Source organism: Fringilla coelebs, assembly GCF_963513975.1.
Source record: "Fringilla coelebs genome assembly, chromosome: Z".
NCBI classification, from domain to species: Eukaryota; Metazoa; Chordata; class Aves; order Passeriformes; family Fringillidae; genus Fringilla; species Fringilla coelebs.
In genome coordinates, this window is record NC_140031.1 from 10,053,109 (window position 1) to 10,071,646 (window position 18,538).

Consider the following 18,538-nt stretch of genomic DNA (forward strand, 5'->3'; position numbering starts at 1 on the left):
TCCTTCTTTCTTGGCCACTGCAGCATTTGAAGGCTGCAATCCTGGTGTGGGAAGGAAAGGAAGGAGGGAGCTCCTGTTGTGCCCACAGAAAAAACAGATCTCCTGGACAGATGGGTACTATATCCCTTGGACAGGGAGATGGACACCCCAGTCCCATTTCTGTATCAGGATGCTGTGCCTGCAGTGGGGGTGAAATAGCTTGAACAATTCCCAACTTGCAAGGGTGAATGGAGAAAGGGGTGTCATGCTGCTTTTGGTATCGAATAATGCTGAAATGAGTCTGACTCATCAGTGCCTCAAGTTCCACATCATGAAAAGCGATGTGAAGGTGTGATGGAACTGGCAAAGAACCAAAGGGAAACCAGCGAGGGATACTATTGATAATGTATCTAAAGCTGCTGAACTGCTACAGCTGACATCCTGCTGATAGTCAGTCACATTATACTGTAAAAGCTTGCCCCCAGTTTCTAAGGTCAAGGTCCTCTAAAACCCTCCTTCCCAGAGTGTGTGTGGAGATTCCTCCTCTTGCATGGGGATGCCCCCTTCTTTTGAGATCCCCTTGCATGGGGATACCCCCTTCTTCTGAGGCTGAACCAGAGAGATTTGCCCATAATTACTGGTATGGGTAACTTCAGGGTCTATTTTGTAATTGGCTTTGCTAGTTTTAATATAATGAATACTGCTTCAAAATACTGCATCATACTATAGAAATTGTTATGGCTTTTAATCTGTAGTAAATAATTATAAAGATTTTTTTTGTCTAATTATCATAATAAATTCTTTGTTTTTATATAAATAGATCTGATTTGGCATCCTCAGTGCTGCGGTACTATGTTGTACAAAGTTTCTATTACACCTGTATAATCCCTTAGACATAATCCATTGACAAAATCTGGGGCTTAGTTGGGTCTCGCTGTGCCCAAACTTTTCAGGGGGCAGGATTCTAGAATGCAAGAGAGTGCTTTCTGAACCTTGTGATTCAGTGGGAGGGCTTATTTAATAAACATTGTCTGAAGCTCCCATTCTGCCTGTGGCACTGTCACAGACAGACGCCCCCACAGTCCCATGTCCTGCATCCCCTCCATCTCCCCAGGCAGGAGCAGATGCACGGGCCAGTTCTGTGCCCACAGCCAGGGCTCCTCTGGGTGCCACGAGGGACTGGGAGCGCCAGCCAGGGGACTCCCCACTCCCAGCAGGGGCAGGGGGTGCTGTCACTGCACAGTGAAGTCAAAGGTGGGCAGCTCTTGGCTGCTGGGCTCCTTGCAGGGGTGACAGCAGGATCTGCTTGTGGATGGCTGCAGCTGTGCTGTGCCAGGAGCCCAGGAAGGTCCCAGCTGTGTTCAGGGCCAAAAGGGTCATGTAAGGCTCGTTTCTCCACAGGCCCTGCAGGTGACTCTGGGGCTTGTGTGGATGGCTCAGTCAGTGCACAGTCCCACACTCAGCCTGGCTAAGCAGGGGATACGTGTCCCATGGCACAGCCCCTCTCCTGGCAGCTGGGACCAGCACATGGGCATCAGTCAGGAGAGCGACCCTCAGTCTCTGGGCAGGGCAGCAGAGCTGGCGGTACCCTGTGGCAGGGCTAGGTGACCCACGGTAGCCCCAGGGAAGCACAGCCAGAGCTGGCAGCCTCCTTGGTCAGGGACACTGCACTGTGGCATGGCCCAACACGGTACAGGATGGTGCACCCAGAACATGCAGCCCCTCAGGCCAAACCTCTGTGCTGGGGTGGAAGAGCATGGCACAGAGAAAACACTCACCACAGGGATGGCCTGGCCAGGGCGTGCAGCCCTCACCGCCCACCCTGCACCTGGGACAGCTCAGCTCGGCACGGCTCGGCATGGCCAGACCGCCCCAGGGCTGCTCTCACCTCCCTGGATGCAGCACCACAGGCCACGAACAGGGCCAGGACGAGCAGCAGCAGCACCCATGGTGCCCATGGTGGCAATGGCCGTGTGTGGTGCCCAGGCTCTGCTCCTTTTATATCAGAGGGGGCTGAGCCTCCTACCAAGGGACAGGAGAGCCCCGACCCCTCTGGACAGTGTTGGAGTCTGGGGGGACACTGAGTGAGCTGCCAGGGAGCACAGTGAGGGCAGCAGGTGAGAAGGGCATTAAAGACACCACAGGCAGGGTGTGGGAGCTTTGAGGACACCACAGGAAACACATTGGATCTTTGGGACACCACAGAAAGGGTGGAGGAGTTCTGGGGACACCACAGGAAGGGCGATTATATCTTTCTGGCCGTGGCAGGACTTCTTTTGTGCCAAACGCATCCTTAATACTCAATAGCTGTCAGGGCTGGCAGATATGAAGTAGCCTGTCCCCTCCTCTCCTCTATGACCATTCTTCAGCAGACCATTATGCTGCCCAGGTGCTGCCATTGACGACAAATGCCTTTTTTTTTCTCCCGGGGGAGAATTTCTGAGCAGAGCAATAATGTTATATGGCAAGGGCAAGCTCCCATATGTGGCCCCCCTGCAACCACTGGTATCTTCCCATGCCAGAGCCCACAGCAAATGAAGAGGGACAAAGATGCAAAGAAGCTCTCCCTTGAGGTCACTGAGGGAGGCTGGAGGGGTACTGTGGCACCACATTACTGCAGCATCTCAAGTGTGCTGTCCACCTGCATTTATCTTGGAACAAAGGCATTCTGGGAATATCAGCTGTCACCAGCCCCTCTGATAGCTGATAAATCAGGGGACACCCAGATTGCACAATGTCCTGGCCAGAGCTGCCACGCACCCATCTGGCAGCAATAAAAAGGAGAGGGAGCAGGAGCCTCAGCAGTGGCCTGCAAGGAGCACATCCCCAGGTTCATCAGCTGTCTGCCTGCTGCAGAGATGGTGCAAGCAACTCCCTTGCTCCTCGCGCTCTTCCTGGCCCTGGGGGCTCACGGCCTCCAGGGTACAGAGCAGGTACCATCAGGGCTGGGATGCACAGGGTGGGGTGGGCAGGGGGCTGCGGCTGCAGGCTGTGCTGTGCCACAAGTGCTGACTTCTTTCCTCTCCAGTGTAAGCTGACTGGGCAATGGGAGAATGACCTGGGCTCCAACATGACCATTTATGAAGTAAATGGAAATGGTGACTTCGCTGGCAAGTACCTCACTGCTGCGTCATTGTCCCCATTAAGGATTGTGGAATCACCTCTGCGGGGGTTCCAGAACACCCTAAAAAAGAGCAACCAGGCCACCTTTGGTTTCACTGTCCACTGGAACTTTGCAGGTATTTAGCCTTTTCTTAGCATCCTTGTTGTGTCCCCAGACCTCCCTTCTGCCCTCCCTGCAGTGTCCTTGCTGATTCCCTGCCTTCCCCTGCACTGTCCCCACTGCTCTCCCTCTCCTCCCCCTGCAGCTCCCTCATCCCTGTCCCTGGAGCTCCTCGGTTGCTGTCAGCTCCCAGTGCCAGGCTGCAGGAGAGGCAGCAGGGGCTGAAGCCTGCACTGCCTGCCCATGTCTGTGTGACACCCCAGCCCTCTGAGCCCTCCTGCTGCTTTCCCCATCCCCGCTGTCTCCAGAGGCCGGGGACAGCAGGGGTCTACTGTCCCCTGTGCTGGGGCAGCCACTGACCTGCCACCTCAGCCACGCTTCTCTCCACCTCCTGTCCTGTCCCCACAGCCTCCATCAGTGTTTTCACGGGCCAGTGCTTTGTGGATGAGTATGGAAAGGAGGTTTTGAAGACCATGTGGCTGCTGAGATCACACGCAGGGAACCTCGGAGAAGACTGGACAGCCACCTTGTGAGCTCTCTGTCCCCTGTGCACTCCTGAGGCTTGGGGCTGTCACAAATGAGTGGTTTAGGTCACTTAGGAGTCCCTCTCACAGGTGTTGGCAAAAGGAAGTTTAATATCTGTTTGCAAACACAGGACTTAGCAAAGCTCCATGCCAAGGTTCACTTGGTTACTCTGTGCAGGGAAAAAACAGAGGAAGGAAAAAATGGGTTAAAATCAATCTAGAATGATTTACATGGAGGCTGGAGATGGAAAAGGAGAAGAGAGACCCTTTAAATGAATCACAAAGTTCAGGGGGGTACCCACTGCTTTCTAAACTACTGATGGATCTGAGCCGGGCCTGATTCCACTCTCCGTCTCAGACCTGCTCAATGGTTTCTGTCTAAAGGACGTGGCAGCACTTAACCATTGACTAATTTAACATTTGTAAGGTGATTAGGGAGGGTTTACCACAATTACAGCAGAGATTTAAATATAGATCCAGGCTGGCAGCAGTCATACTGCACTTGCTATGGGGTGTTCATATCCCTTCAGCCATGAACTCGGTGGGAGATGGTGGCACAGCCCCTGCAGTGGTCCAGGAGAGCTGAGGGGCCTCACTTAGGAACGCTGTGGTAAAGTCATGGGATGATTGACCTTAGTCATCCGTCAGTCTCCATCCTGGATGTAGCTGAGATGGTAATTACAGGAATTTTTCACAGTTCCAGTAATGATAACATTGTTGCACTTGGACTGTGGTTCAGGCAAGTAATTCCCCAAGCCTTTTGAAGTATTGGTTTCCTTGATAAGATACCCGAAGGACTTGGTGTGCAAAGTGTGTGTGACAAGCTCAAGGGAAGCTTCACCTCCTGAGAGGCATTTCCAAAGCCAAAGGCCTAAGAAGGAATCCTGAATGGCCCAAGGGTGGGGATGAAGGCTGGTGCTCCCAGCCTGTGGTGCTCAGCACTTGGCAGAGCTGCTGCCAGTGTGAAAGTCAGGGAGGACAGGGTGCTTATGCACAGCTTCCCTGGGCGTCCTGACAAGGTGCAAATGTTTTGGAAGGATACAGGACTGCTGGGTGGGCATTGGGCCACTCCCATGTCCCACCCTTACATTTCCTCTCTCTGTGTCCCCTCAGGGTTGGCTCCAACACATTCTGGCGCAAGCAAGAGCTCATGGATTGAGGGCTGGCAGCACTGGAGCTCCCAGAGAAGAGGCAGTGCCAGGCTGTAGCCCATCCTCCTACTTCAGCACCTGCTTCAGCACCTCCTTAACACCTCCTTTAGCACCTCCCTTAGAACCTCCTTTAGTGCCTCCACCAGCACCTGCTTCAGCACCTTCAGCACCTTTATTCTCCCAATAAAGCTTTTTTGCAAGCACACACTGTCTCCTCTCTTTCACAGATCAGTGCCCCTCTTCCCTTTCCTCAGTACTGGCCTCTCTGGCCACTGTCCCTGAAGGCCATTGTGTGACCCCTGCTGTGACCCTCCATGGCTTGGGCTCCTCTTTGTCAGCCCAGCCATCACATGGAGCTCCTTGGGACCCCAGCTGCTGCAGGCCAGCAGGACCCTGCTCAGCCTGGAGGCATGGCCCGTGGCCCATCTCCCACTGGCAGTCTGCAAACAGCTCCGTGTCTGCTCTGCAAGGGGCAAGGACAGAGCTGGGAAGACCAGGGGCTCCCCCAGGGCAGGCAGAGCCAGCTGGGCACACCCAGCACGGCAAGAAGGCACCCCCAGGGCTGGGCACAGAGCTGCTGGGGCAGCGACATTGCAGGGCTGCAAGTGCTGGGCACAGCAGAGCGGCTGGAGGGGGATGCTGGCCCCAAGGCACACATCTCTGCAGCAGCAGCAGGAGCAGCAGCTGTCCCAAAGGCTCTGTCTCTCCCTGAGGTGAAGGCCTGAGCAGGCACCAAGGCAGGGCTCTGGGGACACTCACCAATGTCATACTGCAGGCTGATCTGCAGCTTGGGCCACAGCATGAGGAGGGCGAAGGAGGCGTAGAAATGGACATCGTAGGTGTTGTACATCCGGTACTCCTGGCCTGGCAGGACAGGGCAGGTGGTGAGGGAAAGGAGACTGCCATGGGGAGGGGAGAAGGGGCAAAGCTCCTCCCTGCACAGGGCCCTGAACAGGGGCATCTTTCCCAGCCCAGGCAGGGGCTCCCGTTCAAAGAGGGTTTCATTCTCTACACCGAGCAGCAGGCATGTGGGGAACACTCCGTGCCCTATCCTTCAGGGCTGCAAGGGCTTTTCCTGGGAACAGAACTGCTCCCTACACACACTGGAGTGTGAAAAACATCCCCAAGGCAGGTTCAAAACACACCATGGCTACAGTAATGGGAGGGCTTGAGTTTGGAGAATGCCCCACATCTTTGTGAGTTACCTTCCAAATAAGCAAACCTTCCGTACTCCCGCAGGACAGGAAGGAGGTGGGAGAGCCCCGCCCCCGTCAGCCCCTGCAGGTCCTGGGCACAGCAATCAGGGGGCACCTCCATCCAGATGGTCCCTCCATCCGTCAGGAAGTAGAGCTCGTTGAACAGGGCTGACTTGTACCAGGAAGGCAGCTGGCTGCAGGAAAGAGGGAAGCTCAGCCTCGGAGGCCGAGGGGGTGATGCTCCTGTGGCAGCCAAGCCCAGGAGGCCACTGGGAAGGTGCTCTCATCTGCCCTACCTGTTCTCCAGGATGGGATTCTGCCACGCTTCGATCTTCCTCTCCCTCTCCTCGTAGTGTGTCAGGCCATCACTAACAGTCAAGAACAGCCCCAAAGCAGTATGAAAAACTTTTCAACAACCACTGCAAGTACAATCTTACATTGTGGTAATTTTCCAATAGACAAGCAATAAGAAGTTTGGATACAGCCTAAATTTGGGAACAAGCCACAGCATCCTGGGGAGATTCTGAACAGCCAAGGAGGCTGGAGGAAAGAGCTCTGCCCTGGCTTGGGTGCCCAGAAGCAGCATGGCCACCCACTTGTCCTGCTTCCCCTGCAGCCGCCCCAGGGTGGATGGAGGCACTCACCAGGGGGTGAATCCAGCCTGCCATCCTGCAGAAGGTCCTGCCACACCTCTTGGCCCAATCCCGTGGGATTGAATGCCGTCACACGGGTGACTCCCGTGGCAGCCTGAACAAGGCAAGAGCATCATCAGGGGCTGCTCCTTTGGAGGAGAAGATTCATGCCCTCCCCTCCCCAATACCACCAGCAGGACATCACACTCACTTCTCATGTGCTGCCCAGCAACTCTCAACTCCTTGCCTCAGCCGCTCTCCTGACACCATCCCCAAAGAGGGTGCCCTCAGGGAAGTCATGTCCCCACTCCTGGTGTCAGGCAAGTGCTGAGGAACGGTGCCAACCCCAAGCCCTTGCACCCCCATCCTTTGCCAGCTGCCTGCAGGCAGCACCCCACCATGCAGCAGGGCTGCACAGCCTCCCCAGCAGGAGCCACGGCAGTAGGGCCAGCCCTTTCCCTTCTCCCGGGCAGAGATGGCCAGGGTGAAGGGGTTCACGGGCGGGCAGTGGTGCAGCAGGACCCCAGCAACCCGCTGGCCGTCCTGCTGGAAGGTGAAGGGCTCGTTCCAGTGCCCGCCGCTGCCGGCCTCCTTCGCTCCCGGGCCGTTCTGCAGGCTGAACATGATGGACACCTCCACGTCCTCATCCCTCTCGTTCTCCACCTCCCAGATGAACACTCCCACTGGCAAGCTGGAGTCCTGGCACAGACACAGAATGCTGCCTGCAGGGCTGCTGCTCCCCAGGCAGCTGCCCCAGCATCATTTCCCCCCTGATCGGGACACCATGCAGGATGCAGCGGATGGAAGAGCACCGGCAACAATAACTTGTTCTGTGAAATGTCCCTGGGCTGCTTCTAGCCGGATAGCGAGGTCAGTGCAGGAACAAGGTGCCTCGGGCAAGCAGTCTCGGGCCAGGCAGCTCAGCCTTCTGGATGCCGGGTGTCTGAGCCCTAAGTGCCCTACAGCCTTGGCTACCTTAGCAAGCTCAGTGATTATCAGCTCTTAGTCATTTTCAGCTCTTTTCTAGTCTCAGCTCTTAGCTTGCTAAGGTGCTCGGCCAGCAGTTGCTTCCACAAAAGCAGAGAGAGAGAAGGCAGCCCCAGTGATTCCACGATGGTTTTATTTGCAGGGTTCATGAAGGGTTCTGTCGGCAGCTCTTCTACCAGAATGGGCTAAGGTAGCCTCTTATATAGGGTTAGGGGGGCTCAGGAACTGACCACTTATAAGGGTTAGGGAGAACGGCCTATGGGGTCACAGAGATATAAGCTAGGCCTGCAGGACCTCAGTGAAGACTTCAGGCTTAGCTACTATGATTTAGGATTCCCTTATCTCTAAGCCTCCACACGCCATGGGGCTCTAGCCATCTCAGCATCTGCTACATTGGTCTTGCAGTCTCTTGCCAAGCTGAGGAGCAGCAGCAGGAGCAGAGGAATTTGGGAGGAAGGCAAGACAAAATTCCAAAGAGAAGCAGCCCTGGGATGGCAAGCACCAGGCCGGGCAGCAGAGGGATGGAAAGCGCCCTGTAGGGCTCAGCCGGGTGTCTCATCACTCATCTGCTCGGCAGGCTGATACCGGCTCACGTGCTGCTGCAACGCCGGGGTAAGAGGAAGGTCAGACGTGTCAGCAGCACAGCTGCCACCCTCGCCTGGGGCTGGCAGCCGGCACGGGCAGCGCTGAGCCATCCCTTGCTGCAATGCCGAGCTCCCGCACGGCTGCGGGGCTTTCCCCGCCCGGAGCGCTGCTGAGTGCGGCCGTGGGGACACGCTGGGAAAGCGGGGAGCGAGCAGCTCTGCCCTCGGGAGTGGGGAAATGCTGGCAAAGGCGCTCACAAGCAGCTCTGCCCTCGGGAGCTGGGAAATGCTGGCAAAGGCGCTCACAAGCAGCTCTGCCCTCGGGGATGCCGTCCCCGCCTTACCTTATAGTCATGGGGGATGACGGGCGAGACCTGCCGGCAGGTGAGCACCACCTGCTGCCCCGGCAGCTCGTAGACCAGCCAGACACGGGGGTACAGGGCATGGTAAAAGGCGCAATGGCCGCAGTAGCCCCAGTTCCAGCCCTGCAGGCTGCCGGGTCTCTCCATGGACAGGACCTGCTGGTAAATGGTCTGCCCCTTGCACCGCAGGCACACTGTGAACTGTGGGGGAGAAGAGCACGGCAAGGGATGAGAGGAGCCCTGGGGCAGATGTCCCAGCCGCCCAGGCTGCTGCAGTGACTGGCACTCCCCTCACAGACCTTGCTGCACGCTGTGCTTTGCAATGATTCCATCGTGGCAAAGGCCAGGGTTCAGCTGCCAGCGGCACAACACACCCCACCAACACTTTATCTTTTAGAACAGAAGAAAAAGTGATTGCAACTTTACACATCCTATTTGCTGTCTTAAAAAGTCCTATATGCATAGGAAAGTCAGCTGAGACTTGTTCAGTAACTTCAAGGCTGTTGCTCTTCAGTTGCAAGAGGAGAATTGGCTGCAGACTCCTCATGTCAGCTGGGATGCTCAGAGCAGCCGCTGGATCTGCAACACCTTAAAGGGAGAGGGGCAGTGCAGAACCATTGGGTTATTTACACCCCGTGGGCTGCTGTCACTGCAAAGCTTTCTGGTGGACATGGGCAGGCAAAGGCCTCAGCTGAGTGAAGGGAGGAGTGGCTTTGTCTGTTGGAGGGAGACAAACCACTGCACTGTGTGTTGGGAAATCAGAGGGGAGCTTCAGGTGACTTTGGCTGCTCATTCCCTCCTGTGTTTAAGCCAGTGCTCCAGATTGCAAGGCAAGATGTATTCTATTGCCATCTGTATGGCAGCTGTCTTTGGTCAAGGGGACAGTTTTCCTTCTCTCTCTCTCTGAGTGATCACAGTCACTCCTCCCTGGGAGGGGACATCTGCTGATAACAGGATATTGAATGTCACTGCATGCCTGAGAAGAACTACAGCGTCCCATTGGGAGATGCTCTGCTCAGAGGGAGGAGCCAAGAATTGCTACCCAGATATAATCTGGAGACTCTGGAATACCAGCATGGCTTCCCACTGGATTTCTCAGAGAAAGAGCAGCTGCCTCTTCTTCCATTGGATATTCAGAGGAAGAATACAGCCTTTTCTACAGGACTCTCTGCTCCAACAGAACTGACACTCCAACAGCTCCTGACATTCCAGGAAGACTGCAGCCACATTTCCAACTGGACTGCCACCAATACCCTGACCAACAAAGTGTCAGGTTGTGTTCTGACTCTGTCAGTATTGTTTTAGTTTACTGCATTGTTTATTTTTTCTTTTCCCCTTCCCTATTAAAGAACTATTATTTCCTGCTCCCATATTTTTCATTGCCTGAGAGCCCATTAATTTAAAATTTATACCAATTTGAAGGGGGGGGGGGTAATTTTTCTCCATTTCAGGGGAGGCTCCTGCCTTCCTTTGCAGGCACCTCTCTTTCCAAACCAAGACACCCATTGTGGGGCTGTGGCTGTGCCTGGGCTCCAGGCAGGGTGTGGCCCAGCCCTCCTACAGTAAATCCCTCCTGCAGTTCCTTTTTGGGGAGGAAAGAGTAGATGTGGTGCAGTCCAGAATGTGGCCCACCTTTGCCCAGCCTCAGCCTCGTGCTGCTGAAGGTGGCACTTGTCCCTGCTCTCTGGTGAGCTCTTTGCTGACTGCAGGTGGGACTGGTGAATTCCTCTCTTCTGTTGCCACAACACTTCATGGATTTTTTTCCATGTATGTTACTCCATTGCCTGGCTGGCATCACTCCTGTCTGTGAGCTCATTGACGTGGCCTTGGTGTGTGCACAATTCAGCAGTGAACAAGTCAGACATGCGACATAAGGACCGCCTGTGATCCAGTCCTGAAGAGAGTGTGCCCAAAAGCTTCTGCCAGAGAAGGGCACCCCAGCCCTTCACTGATTCCCACAGCATCTCCTGGCCTTATGTCCAGAGCCACACTGGGGAAAACTGTCTGCAGGGATGCTTGGCTTGAGCACAGAGAGAAGGGATTTGCTGCTTTTGCTTTGGACTGCCCAGCCTTCCCTGGCAAAGTCCTGCCTGGTGTCATCCCAGCCTCTGCTTGCCCTGACTCTGGTGTCACCAGACTGACAATGAGTGTCTGGCGTGTCCCTGTGCTGTGCTGATGAGCCCCATGGCTCTTGTCTCTCTTGCCATTTGATGCTGTGGTTACTCCATGACTTCTGCAATGACATTTCCTGTCTTTATTGGCAATACCAAAATTGTTGCAAATGCTTTATTTATATTCAGCTGTGTGCAGGGGATTTTAATCTCATTGTAGTCCTCACTGTGCCGCTGCTCTGCTGCTTTTGCTGAGCCTCTCAGGTTGTTTCCATGCTCAGGAGCTGGATGGTTGGTTTTGGTTTCTTTTTTGCAGGTTTGTAGCTTTCTTTTTGTTTACCTTGTGGTTCTTTGTTCTCTTTTTCTGTTTTGACAACAGCTTGCTCAGTGTGATACTTCAGTCTATTCTGGTAAATATTTTTAATTCTTACTCCAGTTTTTTGATTATGTTTTTCCTTCTAGTCAGAGAGAAGTTTTTGCTTTTTCCTGATAATCTTCTGAAAGAAGTGCTTCACCAGCAAGCACAGCTGACCTTTCAGAAGCCTTTAAATTTCCCTTAAGAGAAAAGTTTCAGGTACCTGCAGCCAGACACAGAAAACCACCAGGGGTCATGTCTACCTCAGTCTGACCTCTTCATCCCCAGGCTGCCTCTTCTATCTCTCCAAGTTGCCCACTCTCAGTCCCAACCGGTTGCATCATGATCCAATTGCAAAACTGAAAGGATTAGAGTACTTTTGGAACTCACTCAGACTAAGCTGTTTTTCTTTTTTCCTTGACCTGCAGCTGAATTTTTCTTGTACTTTCTTTCTCCAAAATTCCCAGCAATTACACAAAAAACCTGGACATTATCCACAACGTGGACTTGGCAGATGCAAGATAAATTCTGATGCTGCCAGACTGGCTTGGCCATCATTTTTGCCTTTGGCAGAAAAACACCTCCAGCCTCACTGACCCTGGGCAGTCCTTTGTCCACCTTTAGCCAGGGTCCCAGCTTTTCAAGGCATTGTGATGCTCCCTGTAGCTGGTGCAGAGGCTGAGAGAACCCTGCAGTGAAGGAGAAAGTGAGGTCCTCAAATAGTCCTTACCCTAAGGAACAAGCACTGGTAACCAAAATCGTGATGAGGGTGGTCTGGTTGGCCAGGTCCCCTAAGGCAAAATTTCTGGAGTTGGGAGGGCTTTAACCAGGGACTGTGGGAGGGAAGCTGGTTTTGGAGATGCAAGAGCTGGATGAGCTGTCAGCCTCCCCAGGAGGAACGAGGAATGTAGTTCAACAACATTCTAGCAAGCAGAATTTTTCAAAAGCTTTTTGGGGAAAGAGGCTTTTCCACTTCCTCCTGTTATTTTCCTGAGGTGCTATTTAGGGACATCTGACCCAGCAAGCAGTTGTGTCCCTTTTCCTCACGGAAAATTTATTCCTGCTCTAGACTGAGCCTTAGGGATCCACATGAGCACCAAGCCCAAAACCCCTATCTCTGTGCACTCGGGGCACTGATAGCCTGCAGGTCATCCCAGGCATCCCAAACTGCAGCTGGTACCTTGCCCAGAGGCACAGGAGACCTCTGTCCTGCGGGCATTGGGCTGGGTAAGGTGGGCAGCTGTCCTGCAGGGAAAGAAAAGGGTGTGGGTGAATGTGTGTGTGAGGATATTGCAGTGTGCACTCAGGCACTCGGATGCTGTAGTTGTCCTGGGGTGACACTGCACATACTGCCTGGCTCTGCCCCAGCAGGGCCTGTGGCAGATCCAATCCCCAGGGGAGACCCGGCTGCCTGGACAGGGACAATCTGAGCCCAAGGAGCAGGTCCTGGTCTGGTACCATGGCCCCCTCCCTGCTGGCGCCGGGGGCAGGCAGTGGAGCACAGGAAAGGGGACAAATCACAGCTGTTCTTAATAAATGTGTCCAGCTGTCTACTCTTGTTCTTCTTTGGTGTCTTCTTTGGCACAGGACCAAACTTGAAGACTAAACCGGAACTCTTGCAATTCCCCTTTATCTTCCTGGATTTGCCTGGAGGGCTAGGGAGGTAGGGAGGGGACAAGTCCCAGGGGTGTCTGGTTCTTTTGGAGTTTTGCTGAAGGGAGCAGGATGTGCCTCCTTACCCACTTCTCCACATGTAATGGCACAAAAGACCTGACCCTTGCTTTCTTTTCTGCTGCCTGTAAGGCAAGGTAAGGCCAGGAGCCAGAAAATACCTCTGTGGGGAGCAGCTGTGCCAGTTAACCAAACCCTGTGCCCTTCTGCCCAGGGCTGGGCACCTGGCTTCCTTTTCCTCCTTTCTGTGCCAGCTCAGCCTTCCAAGGTTGCACCAGCCAGGTTAGGGAGGCATGGGGATTAGGGAGGTCTGCTGCCCTTCCTGTTGTGTTCCTAGACAATGCTGCGAACTGTGAGTTTTGATGGATGCCTTGGTCACCACTGAGTCACAGCCACTGCTCCACCCTCCCTAAGCACCGGGACATGGGTCCTCCATGTGCAGGGCCAGCATGGCCCCTTTTTGTGTCACCAGGGAGGAGTGGCATGAGCACCAGCTGGGACAGCACCTCTCCCTCCCCAGGCAGAGCAGGACAGAGCTTAGAGTGCTGGGTACTCCCCTATACCAGGAGTAAGTAGTCAGCAGTACCCACAGAGACAGCACAGCCAGAGCTGGAAATTCCCATGGTCATGGACACTGTATCAGGCGATGGCACTGGAATGGGGTGGGATGGTGTGGGATGGCACTGGATGGCATTGCAGGGCCCAATAAGAGCATACAGCCTGTGAGACAGCATGGCACAGCACAGCCAGGGCCTGCAGCTCCTCACCCTGCACCCAGGACAGCGCAGCTCAGCTCAGCTTGGCATGGCCAGATTCTGCCCAGGGCTGCCCTCACCTCCCTGCCTGCAGCATCACAGGGCCAGGGCAAGCAGCAGCAGCAGCCTGGGGTCCCCACGGCAGTGCTGGCTGTGCATGGTGCCTGGGCTCTGCTGCCCCACGCCCACCCAGCCCCTTTTTTATAGCAGGGGGGATGAGCGTCCTGCCAAGGGACACCCATGGGATAGGACAGCCTTGTCCCCTCTGGGGGTACACAGGGGACCTGTGCAAGGCAGGGACAGGGAGCTCACCTGATCTCGGATAGAGCTGGACAGAAAAAGAGGATGAAGGGATGAAGGACATCACAGGGAGGGCAGTGGAGCTCTGTGAACACCACAGGTAGGGCAGGGCATCTCTGAGGACATCACAGTGAAGGGCAAGAGGGCCCTGAGGACACCACAGGAAAGACTATAAGCTCTTTCTGTCCACTTTAGAGCTTAGTGTTCCCTAAGTCCTTAGCAGCCTTTAGGACTGGGGTGGGAAGCAGCCTATCCTACTTGCTGTGAGCATTCTTCCCCCACTTTTCTGTCTCGGGAGCTGCTGCAGGCAGGCGATCACCAGGGTGGCCCAGGGCTGTCACTGGGTGACAAATGGCCTTTTCTTCACTCTCCAGGGGAATGTTCCTGCAACCACATAAGCAGACAAGTAACAATATCCAGGAAGGACAGGTTGTCCTGGATGCAGCACTCCCAGAGCAGGCGGTGCCATCCTTACATGGCAAAGCCCACAGACGATGGAAAGGGATGGAGATGCCATCCCTTAGGGTCACTGTGGCAAGGTTGGTGGGACAGGGGTGCCAGCACATCAGTGAGAAACACCTGGGGTCCCCACCTCCATCCATATCCTGTTGGCAGGTTCCAACAATAGCAGTGATGTCCCGATCCAGCTGGCAAGGAACAAGAGCAGGCACTGAAGACAGCACAGCTTCTGCCTGGACTGGTATTGCTTTGACACATCAATACTGTTCCTTAACCCCAGGCAATGTGCCTTCCAAAGGTTGGGGCTTAGTCTGTAAAAAGGGATATTTCTGATTTCTCTTTCACTCTGGGCTGTATCACCTCAATTAATCTTGTATCTGATAGGCTCAGCTTTCGTCAGCTTCTGCATGGATGGAGCTGAGGGCTGAGAGGACAGTCCCTGGTCACAGACATTTTGCCTGCACCACTGTTTTTCAGGGCTGACTCAACCCCAGTTTGAGCAGCAAGTTAAATTGTTCATTAACTGTTTCTTCCAATTATTCACCAGCCCTTATTTTTCACAACACCCTGAATGTACATGGGTTTTAAACCACAGCCCTTACGACTTTTAACTTCTTCATTGCTTCCTGCTTTGGATTTCTTCCCTGCCTGCTGGTTGCCCCCACTTCCTGCTGTGCCAGGGCTCAGGCACGGCATTGCAGAATTTAATCCCGCTGATGATTGCCAGCTCCAAGCCACTTTACTCTCTGGTCTTTGGAGGGCGCCTGCCCCAAGGAGACACCTCAGCACTCAGCTGAGATCGCTCGAGAATTCTGCCTGCTTGAGCTCTGAGCTGGCCCCTGAACCTGTGAGATGAGCCACAGGGATTGTTAAGTACAGGAAAAATAAAGATTATGTGAACAAATAAACAGTATTATTTGTGTGCTGCAAAAATACACCTACACCTGTGAAGGAGCTGTGGGCTGCCATGAGCACCATGGAGAGTTTGTGTTGTCCATCTACAGGGTTCCTGCAGGACCCCCCTGAACCATGGTGATGGTGAGGGGGTGATGGAGAGGGGGGGTGGTGGAGAAGGGATGATGTCTGCCCCTCCTGGCCCCCACAGCCTTCCCGGGTTGACCTTACTCATTATCCCAAACATTGGCAATGCTCTGGGCAGCACCTGCTTGCCAAAAAACTGTCAGAGCAAATGGCAGGTACGTGGGAAAACACACCCTGTTATGCAGTTGATTTCTGAGGCAGAAAACACTGGGGCAGGAACGTGCAGCAGCCAGCTCTCTCAACAGGGATTTCTTCCAGGCAGGGTGCAGAGGGCTGTAGGGCTCCTGTAGGCAGGAGAGGAGGCTGTGGAGATGCCAGCAGCACAAATATGATGCTCTCCAGCCTGGATAGCAATAAGTTTTGCTGTCAGAGAGAAAGCAGGGCTCAAAAGTGAAATTTAAGGGAAGCAAACACTGAGGGAAAAAAAATATAAATTGTTTATTTTTGAGATGTTGCAAAGAGCTACCTTGTCTCCAGTTTACAAGAAGTATTATTTTCTGGTGAAGGGGCTCCATCAGCTTTTGCTATGATGACTTGGGGAATGAAAACATGTATTTTAGGAGACTGCCTTGAAAACCATTTAGAAATGGGTGAGAAACTCTGCGCTGAATCCATTCACTTCAGCCTCCTTGGCCAGCAACAAGTGTAACATAAGGGGAATTATGAAAATTTGTTCTTACAGTTGTCTAAGAATCCTTGTGTAAATACAGCTTTTGTCACTATTAAGATCCAATGTCCCAGATGTTCAGTCAATGTTGGCTCCTTATTAAGTAAATAATTCCCTTCCAACACAAACCAGCTTGTAAAAACAGCAGCTTACCATGCACATCAGACCTTCGTAGACCCATCAGTCTGGGGGTGGGGGGATGGGAAAGCCAAGTCCCAAAAGAATCTGGGTGGTGGGTGAGTTCTCATGAGCATGCCTGGTGAGGAAGAGCAGGGTGAGCTGTGTACTGCAGCCAATCCTGAGGTCACCTGGTTTAAGGAGCCTCAAAACCTGGGTACTGAGCTGATGTGGCAAAGGAGTGACAGAATGGACAACAGCTCCAGAGAGGGGTTTTCCCCACTGACTATTTCCTGGCAGTCACTGATCAGCAGGAGCCAGGGCCTCTCTGCAAGGTGCCAGGGGAGCAGGAATCAACATTTTCAGTACTCCATCACTCATTTCTGGGAATGTTTGCTGCAATAACCCCCTCTTATGGCTGGGAACCACAGATTTGGAAACTGCCAGATTGCACAATGCCTTAGCCAGAGGTGCCACCCACAGACCTGGCAGCAATAAAAAGGAGAGGGAGCAGGAGCCTCAGCAGTGGCCTGCAAGGAGCACATCCCCAGGTTCATCAGCTGTCTGTCTGCTGCAGAGATGGTGCAAGCAACTCCCTTGCTCCTCGCGCTGTTCCTGGCCCTGGGGGCTCACGGCCTCGCTGTGAAAAAGGTACTGCGAGGGTGGGATGCACAGGGTGAGGTGGGCAGGGGGCTGTGGCTGCAGGCACCAGTGCTGAATTCCCTCTCTCCAGTGCTCCCTGACTGGGCGCTGGGTCAATGACCTGGGCTCCAACATGACCATCAGGACCGTGAACGCAAATGGTGCCTTTGATGGCTCCTACCACACGGCTGTGACAGCCACCTCCAACGAGATCAGGCTGTCACCACTGCAGGGATCCATGCAGAAGAGCTCTAACCAGAGGGGCCAGCCCACCTTTGGCTTCACCGTCAACTGGAGCTTTTCAGGTACTTCTTTCCCAGCCTCCTTATGGTATCCTGGACCTCCCCTGCCCTCCCTTTTCTGCTATTGAAGTTTTTCTGCCCTCCCTGCAGTGTCCTTGCTGATTCCCTGCCTTCCCCTGCACTGTCCCCACTGCTCTCCCTTTCCTCCCCCTGCAGCTCCCCCAGCCCTTTCCCTGGAGCTCCTTGGTTGCTGTCAGCTCCCAGTGCCAGGCTGCAGGAGAGGCAGCAGGGGCTGAAGCCTGCACTGCCTGCCCATGTCTGTGTGACACCCCAGCCCTCTGAGCCCTCCTGCTGCTTTCCCCATCCCCGCTGTCTCCAGAGGCCGGGGACAGCAGGGGTCTACTGTCCCCTGTGCTGGGGCAGCCACTGACCTGCCACCTCGGCCACGCTTCCCTCCACCTCCTGTCCTGTCCCCACAGACTCCGTCACTGTTTTCACGGGCCAGTGCTTTGTGGATGAGTATGGAAAGGAGGTTTTGAAGACCATGTGGCTGCTGAGGTCACATGTGGAGAACATTAAAAATGACTGGAAAGCCACGAGGTGAGCCCCCAGTCCCTGCCCTGCACATGTCCCCTGTGCACCCCTGAGGGGTTTGGGCTGTCACAAGTGAGTGGTTTAGGCTGCTTGCAGAGCCACTCTCACAGGCATTGGCAAAAGGAGGTTCACTATCTGTTTTAAAAGCACAACTTAACAAATCTTAATGGCAGGGTTCGCTTGATTGCTCTGTGCAGGGGTAAAACACAGAAAGGAAAAATACCATCCCCTGGGGTCCTGCCAAGGCGCTAATGTGGTGTGGGAATACAGGGCTGGGTGCGTGTTTGGACACTGTCTCATCCCTCCCTCACATCTCCTCCTTCGTGTTCCCACAGGGTGGGCAACAACGTCTTCACCCGCCTGCAGTCACAGGAGTGAGGCGGCAGCGGGGGCTGCCCGGGCCGGCAGCAGCACCAGGGCTGTGCCCCTGCTCCTGCAGCACCACCTACTTCTCTCAATAAAGCTTTGCTGCAAACGCCCACAGTCTCCTGTCATGGTGTTGCACAATGTGGGATAAGTAAAACATTTCCTTAAATGTTTGAGGTTTTTAATGCTTTCAAGTGTAATCAACAAGAAAGGACATTTAGCCTGTGAAACTGAGAGCAGCAAACAAGGTCTAAGCTATGTCCAGGTGTTAGAAAGAGAACTTGGTAAAATTGTCTTTTTAAGGTTTAGGTCTTGATGGGTTTTAATGATCTCAGACCTGGGTGCAGGTTACAAGACTTAGGATGAACAATATACCACTGGTGATGGACACAAAGAGTGCAGAATTTACACGACACTTGGCAGAACCCCCAAGATAAAAAACTAATAAAGACAACTGGATCAGGAAAAACTCAGTGCTGAAGCAGCTCTGACTGGGTAGAAAGTAAATTCTGGCAGGGGTAGAGCATTACTTATGGCCCACTGAGTCAAGAAACCCACCAGCTCAAGAGAAGAGAAAGGC

The 18,538-nt window shown here is 53.9% G+C and overlaps 2 protein-coding genes across 2 annotated transcripts; both read left to right on the plus strand.

Annotated features, from left to right (window-relative positions):
• Window positions 1-2,800: 2,800 nt before the first annotated feature.
• LOC311164981 (avidin-like) lies at window positions 2,801-4,885 on the plus strand (the record flags this gene model as incomplete). The annotated part of the gene is made up of 4 exons (XM_084224688.1): window positions 2,801-2,912; window positions 3,008-3,218; window positions 3,611-3,731; window positions 4,840-4,885. The coding sequence occupies exons 1-4, from the start codon at window positions 2,838-2,840 to the stop codon at window positions 4,883-4,885; spliced, it is 453 nt and encodes a 150-aa protein (XP_084080814.1). The 5' UTR covers window positions 2,801-2,837.
• Window positions 4,886-16,648: 11,763 nt separating this feature from the next.
• LOC311165429 (avidin-like) lies at window positions 16,649-18,071 on the plus strand. Its single transcript, XM_084225396.1, has 4 exons — window positions 16,649-16,765; window positions 16,848-17,061; window positions 17,478-17,598; window positions 17,928-18,071. The coding sequence occupies exons 1-4, from the start codon at window positions 16,694-16,696 to the stop codon at window positions 17,968-17,970; spliced, it is 450 nt and encodes a 149-aa protein (XP_084081522.1). The 5' UTR covers window positions 16,649-16,693; the 3' UTR covers window positions 17,971-18,071.
• The last annotated feature ends 467 nt before the right edge of the window (window positions 18,072-18,538 follow it).

Excerpts from the sequence above, each read along its gene's own strand:
- LOC311165429 (XM_084225396.1), top strand. The coding sequence starts at position 16,694 with ATGGTGCAAGCAACTCCCTTGCTCCTCGCGCTGTTCCTGGCCCTGGGG. Across the intron at positions 17,062-17,477 it reads CGTCAACTGGAGCTTTTCAG|ACTCCGTCACTGTTTTCACG; the intron begins GTACTTCTTTCC and ends CTGTCCCCACAG. Across the intron at positions 17,599-17,927 it reads AATGACTGGAAAGCCACGAG|GGTGGGCAACAACGTCTTCA; the intron begins GTGAGCCCCCAG and ends GTGTTCCCACAG.